Here is a 9,387-nt window from a genome sequence, read left to right on the forward strand (position 1 = left end):
ACGTTGTTACGAACCGCAGAGAAACCATCGCCGCCTCAGGCCATCGTTGTTTCCGGAATCACCAAGGACTCCTGCGTGGTTTCTTGGAAGCCTCCACTCAGTGACGGCGGCTCCAAAATCAAGAGCTATTGCCTGGAGAAGAAGCAGAAGCAGAAGAAGGAGTGGGGCGAATGGACTCCCGTGACGACGGATGAGATCAAACAGACGGTCTTCTCTGTCAAGCGTTTGTCCGAAGGCGTTGAATATGTCTTCCGAGTGAAGTGCGAGAACCTCGGCGGACAAAGCGACTACAGCGAGGAAAGTGCGTGTATCGTTCCGGCCACGGCCGTTGATGTTCGAGCTCCGGCCTTCAAGGAAGAGCTGAGGAACATGAGCGTCAAATACAAGAGCAACGCCACGCTTGTGTGCAAGATCACAGGCCAGCCCAAACCGGTCATTAAATGGTTCCGACGAGGAAAGGAGATCCATTCGGATGGAAAGAAGATCAAGATTCAAGAATTCAAAGGAGGTTACCACCAACTCGTGATCACCGAGGCTGATGAAGAAGACTCCACCGTGTACCAGATCAGGGCCACCAATCAAGGAGGATCCATCTGCGCTACCGTGTCTCTGGATGTTGAAAGTAAGAATATTAAATATAAATATAAACGCCATTCTCTTAATAAACTTCTTCTCTGTTATCAGTTCCGGCAAAGATCCATCTTCCCAAGAACCTGAAGGACAAGGAAGCAATTCCTGCCCTGCACGGAGAAATGGTCAATATCAAGATCCCGTTTGGCGGAAAGCCGGATCCGGTCATCACATGGCAGAAGGGACAAGATCTCATAGACAGCAACGGCCACTACCAGGTCATCGTCACCAGATCCTTCACTTCCTTGATGTTCCCCAACGGAGTCGAGAAGAAGGACGCTGGCTTCTACATCGTTTGCGCGAAAAACCGCTTCGGCATCGATCAGCAGACGGTTGAGCTGGATGTGGCGGATGTGCCCGATCCCCCGCGAGGCGTCAAAGCCAGCGACGTCTCCCGAGACTCGGTGACCCTGAACTGGGTGGCGCCGGCGAACGACGGCGGCAGCAAGGTTATCAGTTACATTATCGAAAAGTGTCCCACCACCGCCGAGAGGTGGGAGCGTGTCGCTCAGTCCCGTGACGCCCGTTACACCGTTATCAATCTCTTCGGCGGGACCAGCTATCAGTTCAGAGTCATTGCTGAGAACAAGTTCGGACAGAGCGCCCCGTCCGAGACCAGCGGACCCGTCATGACGAAGGAGGACAAATCCAGAATCCTTCTCTACGACAGAGAGGTTGATGACACGGGACGCATCCCCAAAGGAAAATGTCAACACTCGGATGCAAAGAATATGCATAACAAATTCTCCATCGCGGAGGAACTGGGAAGAGGTCAGTTCGGTATCGTCCACCGTTGCGTGGACATCAGTTCCGAAAGGACCTTCATGGCTAAATTTGTCAAAGTGAGAGGTGCCGATCAGGCGATCATCAAGAAGGAAATTGCCAACCTGAATCTGGCGAAACACGAAAACTTCCTCCTTCTCCACGAGTCCTTCGAAAGCCAAGAGGAGCTGGTGTTGATCTATGACTTCATCTCAGGTGTGGACATCTTCGAACGTCTCAACACGGCGGAATTCGAGCTGAATGAACGTGAGATTGTGAACTACATTCGGCAGATCTGCTCGGCTCTGGAGTTCTTACACAATCAGAGCTACGGACATTTTGATATCCGGCCGGAGAATATCGTCTACACGACAAGAACCGGCTCAAACGTCAAAATTATCGAGTTGGGACAATCCAGGCATCTGACGCCCGGAGAGCAGATTAAGATCCAGTACAGCACTGCAGAGTACGCCGCCCCGGAGATCCACCAGTGCGACATGATCAGCACCGTGACGGACATGTGGTCCGTGGGCGTTCTCGCTTATGTGCTCCTCAGCGGACTCAACCCGTTCTCGGCAGAAACCAACCAGCAGATGATTGACAACATTTCCAATGCAGCCTACAGCTACGACGACGAGTCCTTCAAGGAGGTCAGCGTGGAAGCGTTAGACTTTACCGACCGTTTGATGACAAAGGAACGGAAACATCGTATGACCGCCGCCGAAGCTCTGGTGCACCCGTGGCTCTCCAAGCCCGCGGAGGAGCTGAGCACCAGGTCCATCCAGACCAGCAGACACAAGAGGTACTACCAAACGATGGTGAAGAAGGAGTGGAACACCGTGGTGTCCGCGGCGCGCGTGGCTAGCGGCGGCTCAATCAGGTCCCAGCGCGGCGTTTTCATCGCCAAGGTCAAGATTGCTCCGTTTGAACACGGACCGGTCGGCGGTCAGATCGGGCACAGCGTCGCCAGCGAGGGCGACAGCGTTAAATTCATCTGCAACATCGATAACTATGACAGCACCACCGAAGTCACATGGTACTGCGGCGTCAGGCAACTGGAAGCTAGCGACAAATATGAAATCGATTACGAGGACGGCTTGGCCGTCATGACGATCACCAAGGTGGCGAGAGCGGACGACGGCACGTACCGATGCAAGGTTGTCAACGAGTACGGCGAGGACAGCGTCTACGCCGAGTTGTTCGTGAACGGCGTCAGGTGCTACCGCGACTTCTTCACGACTCGCGTGGTCAAGAAAACGAAACGTCGAATCGACACCGCAAGAATGCTTCAGAAGCCGCCGGAGTTCACGCTCCCTCTCGTGAACCACACGGCGTACATCGGCGAGAACGTGCGATTCGGCGTAACGATCACGGTTCACCCCGAGCCTCGCGTCACGTGGCACAAATCCGGACAAAAGCTCATCCCCGGACAGGACGAGAAAAAGTACACCTTCATCAGCGACAAAGGTCTGTACCAGATGATTATCCACAACGCCGAGGATGAGGACGATGCGGAATACAGCGTCGTGGCTCGCAACCGCTACGGCGACGACAGCTGCAAGGCTCGTCTCACCGTGATTCCTCGACCCAAACCAGCGGACCTCACCCTGAGACCCATGTTCAAGCGCCTTCTAGCCAACGTGGAGTGCCGGGAAGGCCAGAACGTTCGTTTCGAGATCCGAGTTTCAGGGCATCCCGCGTTGAAGTGGGAAAAGGACGGAATGCCCATCGCGTTTGGACCGTCCATCGAACTTGTCCACGAAGGCTTGGATTATTTCATTCTCCACGTCAGAGAGACGCTACCGGAAGACTCGGGCATCTACCGAGTAACCGCTACCAACTCTGCCGGGTCGGCGAGTTGCCAAGCGACACTCAAAGTGGAACGCGTGGCTCACGTGAAGAAAGACTACGAGAGCGTCCAAAAGGATAAGAGAAGCGTGTCCCAAAAGGAGGAATTGGACAAAAAGGTCCGGCTGTCTCAAATTTTGTCGGACACGGTCGTCATGCCGTTACCGCCCGCTGCCGTCCAGGCGGTGAGGGAAGCGGCCACCATGTTTAAACCGGCGGTGACGACCAAAAAGGGTGAAAAGAGCGAATCGGAAATCCAGAAAGAACAAGAAGAGCGGAAGAAGCGTGCCGACGAGAAGAGGCTCCGCATGCCGTACGTCGTTCCCGCGCCTCGGATCATGAACCCAGCTGTCCTTGAAGAAGACATGGAAATCAAACACTTCAAGCCGCTCTCGGACATGAAGTGGTACAAGAAGCTTCGGGATCAGTACGAGTTCCCCGAACCCATGGAGAAAATCAAGCAGAAGAGGATGAAACGAATCCGTCTCTCCAGGTGGGAGCAGTTCTACGAGGTCCCCATCAGGATCAAAGACCAGTACAAACCCAGGTGGCACATCCCGTCCATGACTCAAGATGATTTGGAGATCGTGAGGCCGGCGAGGTACCGCGCTGCCTCCCCGGACATGGACGCCTACCGCAGGATTCGGAGGAGGTCTCTGGGTGACTTTGCAGACGAGGAACTCCTCCTCCCGGTCAAGGAGTACCTGTCCATGAAGAGAACCGAAGAGGAGAGGCTGCACTTGGAACAAGAGTTGGAACTCGGTTACTCCGCTTCTCCGCCAAGCCTCAGCCCAGTTCGATTTGAGCTGTCGGCGTTGCGACCGTCGTCACCCAGAAGAGTCTACAGCGACGACGACGACGATGAGGCGGAAGCCCTGCAGAGATACGATTCCTACCGGATTCCATCCAAGTACGAAGCCGGCCCCAGTTTTGTTGACCTGCGTCAGCGTCACGACAGAGCCACGTATAAACCACCCAGGCAGAAGCAACGAGTCTACGAAGAGCGAGAAGATCAAGAGCTTCTGCGTCCACACTCCACCGTCCAGAGAATCTCCTCCTACAGGAGTGAAATCAAACGTATGGAATTTGAGGAGAAGACCCGAAGTCTGAAAAAGGAGACGGCGGTCACTGTCGGAAAAGTCTCCGAAAGCATTGAATCGGAACATCTGATGGCTTTTGCTTCCGAGTATATTCCAAAACCCATCCCGAAGCTCTCCATGCCTGAACCGGAGAAGAAAGCCCCCTCCTTAGAAAAGGTTGCTAAGACTGAAACAGTTTTACCCAAAGTGGACTTCCTGTCCAGGTATGAGGAACGGAAGAAGACTCTAAGATCAGAACGGAGATCAGTAGAAAGGATGACGGAGGCTCCTTTTAGTCTGGACCACATCCCTCACATTACAATCCGCATGAGATCCCATCGTGTTCCGTATGGCTCCAACACAAGGTTCACCCTGAACGTGCAGGCCAAACCGGAACCCAAAGCCAAATGGTTCCACAACGGGAAGGAGATCTTCCCAGGCGGCAAATACCACATGACCAACATCAGCGGCCTTCTGACGCTCCACATCAACAACTGCGTGACTGAAGATGCAGGAGCTTACTCTGTGGTCTGCAAGAACGTCAAAGGAGAGATTTCAGACTGCGCTACCTTAGACGTAGCATCAGCAGAATACGTTGCCTTCTCGTCCATGCAAAGGGATGAAGAACCTCCATCCTCCCATCCTGGAGACACGGCCGAAACGGAGATCTATCACATCTCATCAGCAACGGTCAAGGAGACGGTGACTGAAACGTTGACCAAAACCGTCACTGTTGTCAAAAAGGAAAAGACAGAGCCTACTATACCCGCCAAGATCCTCACCAAACCTCAATCTCTAACGGTCGAGGAGGGCGACCTCGCCAGGTTCTCCTGCGAGGTGGACGGTGACCCAGCACCTTCAATATTGTGGCTCCAGGAAGGAGAACCCCTGGGTTCCTCCGCCCGTCACCGCATCGTGTCCACACAGTACGGTTCCTCTTTGGAGATCTCGGCGGTTCGGGCATCAGATGAAGGAACCTACACTCTGCTGGTGGAAAATGCTGCCGGCAAACAAGAAGCTTATTTTACTCTGAGCATTCGCAAGTCGGAGCCCAAGGAGGAAGTCGCCGCCCCGACGAGGGTAACCTCTCCGGAAGCCAAGTCCCCGGAACCTGTCAAATCCCCACAAAGACTCAAATCCCCTGAGCCAATCAAGTCCCCTCTGAGAGTCAAGTCACCAGTCTCGCCCAAGTCCACGACCCCAAAATCCCCAAGTCCATCTGTTAAGGAAGTTGGCTGTCAAATCAAATCAGACTCGGAGCAGCTGAGCTGTGGAGCGACACCTCACTTCCTGTTGCAACCCCAAACATTGGGCGGGGCTTACCCTGACGTGGAATGGTTGAAAGACGGTTTGACTGTGAGTATTCCTTGTTGGAATAGAGGCTTGGACGTATCAATGGTTGACCTGCAGTGTTTCCTCCCACAGCTGTGGGACACATCTAACTCGAGGATGAGTGTGTACACTCCGGAAATACGGGATGCCAGACCTGCAGACGGCGGCAAATACGCCATCAAGTTTGGGAAGTGCTCAGCTACGTCTTCTATCGACATCCTCAGTGAGTAATCTGTCTTTGGACAAGGCGAGTAGCAGGAATTCTTGGAAGGAAGATTTCCAAAGTCAAGTATACGGTTGGATTAGCATTTGTGCCGCTAGTGTTGAGGAAGCAAGCCCAAATTTTTTTTTTTTTTTTCTCTTTCGCGGGAAAAAAATTTTATGTCAGAGAATTTTTTGATGCTCTACCTACTAAAATATTCCATTTATAAATTTGAGTCCTAATCCTAGTTAGTGGGAATTCGGGGAAGTCACTTTTTGCAGTCGGGTCTGGAACTGGTAAGAAAAAAAAAGGCCAAAAATTACTTTTTTTTTCTCTCTTTTTGAGGGAAAAAATGTATTGAGAAGTTGATAAATAGTTTTTTGATGCTCTACCTACTAAAATATTCCATTTATAAATTTGAGTCCTAATCCTATTTAGTGGGAATTCGGGGAAGTCACTTTTTGCAGTCGGGTCTGGAACTGGTAAGAAAAGAGAAAAAAAGAAAAAGCCCAAAAATTATTATTTTTTTTCTTTCGAGGAAAAAAATATTGAAAAGGTGACAAATAGTTTTTTGATGTTCTACCTACTAAAATACTACTAAAATAATAAATTTGTGTCCTAATCCTAGTTAGTGGGATTTCGCTTTTTGAAGTCGGGTCTGGAACTGGTAAGAAAAAAAGAGAAAGCCCAACAATTTTTTTTTTCTTTCGAGGAAGAAAAAGAAAACGTAGTAATTTTTTGATGCTCTACATAGTAAAATATTCCATTTATAAATTTGAGTCCTAGTTAATGGGAATTCGCTTTTTGCAGTCGGGTCTGGAACTGGTAAGAAAAAAGAAGAAAAATGAAAAAAAAAGAAAAAGCCCAAAAATCAAATTTTTTTTTCTCTTTTGAGGAAAAAAAACATATTGAGAAGGTGATAAATAGTTTTTTGATGCTCTGCCTACTAAAATATTCCACTTGAGTCTACATTTCTACATTACACTACATTTGAGTCCTAATCCTAGTTAGTGGGAATTTGCTTTTGGCAGTCGGGTCTGGAACTGGTAAGAAAAGAAAAAGCCCAAAAATGATTAAGACAACTTGAATGCAGGCCATTATTTGTCTCCATTGACAGCATATGTAAGACTAGTCATAAAAAACTGACAGGGACGGGGGACTAGACAAGGTGGATCTTCATAGCATCAGTTCTTGTGTTTGTTCCTCAGTCACTAACAGAAGTTACTGCCATCAGAAGAACTTGCCTATGAATCTGTCAACTGCCTTTTCCAGGCACTCCGCCAGAGAACATTGACTCGCCGATGGCGACCGAGGCCGTCTCTGGAGACCCCGTCCCAACTGTGCAGGGGCTCCGCTCAGGCCGGACTCACGTTGACGACACGGCCAACGTTTCCACGCTTCTGACGGCGGCGGTGAAGAACAACCACATTGGAGCGTACACCCTCCGTCTTTCCAATGAACTCAGTTCCGACACATGGACTGTCAACGTTCACATCCGATCCATGTAAAAAAAAAAAAATGTCGCTTTAAGAATTGAAATGGATGTTCCACCCCCCCCTTGTTTCCCCCCCATTGCTAATCTTTGGTTTAGTGAATCAGCAACAATTGACAGATTTTTCTTTTTGTAAATATGAACTATTTTTGTACCAAACATGACGTTCATTGATACCAAACTCAAGTCTCAACTTGTGATAAGATGTGATGACACTTTTGCGGTGACATGTACATAATGTATATAGCCGGATTTCACGGTTATGAGAAATGTATGCATTGTTATTTATGACAAAAATATGAAATGAATGAAAGCTAAAATGGTTTCATAGGAGAAAGTTCTAACACGGAACGAATACCCTGCGGAGAAAACGGAGAAACGAAACTTTGTGCCTCAACTCAACGTTGAAGTCTAAGATTGCCTCGGCGGGTAGAGCCGCTCCCCGCCGATGATGGAAACCAAACGCTCATCACGATTACGATTTCCTGCGAGCGTAAGGCCCCGACTGCTGTTTGTGTCACCCTCGCGTAAGCAGCACGACGCGGCCTTGTGCTTCAACTGACCGAGTCGTACCGACACGTTTTGTTTTGATGACACGGTAGGAGTGCGAGTGGCCTGCACTCTTACCTTTGATCAAGGAGCGCTGCTTCTGGCACGGGACGCTCCCTTGGACTTGGCGTGGTTAACATCTCCTGGCCGGAAGAAGACCGAGTCTGAGCGGACTCGGCTGTGCAGAAGCAGCGCCATCTCTTGGAGGATTGTGCCTTAGCGTGTTTGCGTGTAACGTAGCTTTTAGTTCATTGTTGACTTCTATGCCACAGTGACTCCATCTTGCTGTGTGAAATGTTGGTTTCTTTCCTTCACCCTCCTTGAGTTTTCTGTTTTAATAAAGCATGATTTCAGCACCGAGACCTTGCCGTTGTCATCTGTCACCGTGCGGCGTGGCCGCGTAGTGTAGTGTAGTGGCCTCCAGGATGCGGGGATGAATGCAAAGCAAAGGAAAACTGAACAGAGCGACACAGGAAGTGAATACAAAATAAGGGCATGAACCAGGAACTAAGAAAGGAAACTAAATGGACTGTCATGGAGGCTAACTCCCACATCGTGATCTTAATAGAATTAATTATTACTATTAATAGATTAATAGATAGATTAATAGAGACAGTGATCAATGATATAATAATCATTATATTATTAATTAGCCTATTATTATTACTATCATCATTATTCTTCTTCTGATTATTACTACTAGTAGTAGTAGTAGTAGTCTAGTATTAGCCTGCTTATTGGCTTGCTTATTAGCCTGCTTTTGCCCTATTATATGAAATTTGTCAGAGATTATTTTTGTAAAAAAATCAATAAAAAATAAAAATGAATCAATTAAAAAAATTATAAAAAAATATCAAATTATTTAGGAGTGCTACAAATATTTTAGGGGGCCTGCTTTTGCCCTATTATATGAAATTTGTCAGATTTTTTTGTTAAAAAAATATCAAAAAAAATTATCAAATTATTTCGGAGGACTTAAGCGATATATCACCGTAAATATCACCTGATTTCGGCTGCACGTGCACATGTGGGTGTGGTTAGTGTAATTTCCAAGTGTCCTTGAATGCAGCGGCAACTTGTGTCCCAGGAGTTACAGTATGTGATGCACCTGAATGCACCATTCCTACACTATGTCTGTCCATTATCTTACTGGAGAGAGCTGCATGCTAACCAAGTAAGTCACTGTTAAAATAACCTCCCAATATATTACGAATATGAAGCATGGTTATTGAAAAAAGAATAACTACGACATCACATTAAAAAAAATTGCTGTATAAGGAAGTGACGTCATCAATAATGATTGCCTTCTGAGTACGTATTGGTACTGACAGCTAAGATTTCATGTCTAAGACGTGAATGCCAAAATAACAGGGCGACCTGAAGGGGCCGTTTAGCACATAGCGTTTTCACAATGAAGCAGCTGAGGGGAGAGCTAGCTTGATTAAGGTGGGTGGAGCCACGCCCATAGAGGGGGAAATGATTATTGTGGGATG

The 9,387-nt window shown here is 48.4% G+C and overlaps 1 protein-coding gene across 1 annotated transcript in view; it reads left to right on the forward strand.

Moving 5' to 3' along the window:
* The window catches only part of LOC131136273 (titin-like), a 171,937-nt gene extending 163,683 nt beyond the window's left edge, over positions 1-8,254 (forward strand). Inside the window, 4 exon segments of the mRNA XM_078795446.1 lie at positions 20-622; positions 685-5,675; positions 5,745-5,874; positions 7,126-8,254. Coding sequence (XP_078651572.1) covers positions 20-622; positions 685-5,675; positions 5,745-5,874; positions 7,126-7,361 — 5,960 coding nt within the window. The 3' untranslated portion in view covers positions 7,362-8,254.
* Positions 8,255-9,387: the final 1,133 nt, after the last annotated feature.

This window comes from Doryrhamphus excisus, linkage group LG12, assembly GCF_037039965.1.
Source record: "Doryrhamphus excisus strain RoL-2023G ecotype Guam linkage group LG12, RoL_Dexc_Guam_v1.1, whole genome shotgun sequence".
NCBI classification, from domain to species: domain Eukaryota; kingdom Metazoa; phylum Chordata; class Actinopteri; order Syngnathiformes; family Syngnathidae; genus Doryrhamphus; species Doryrhamphus excisus.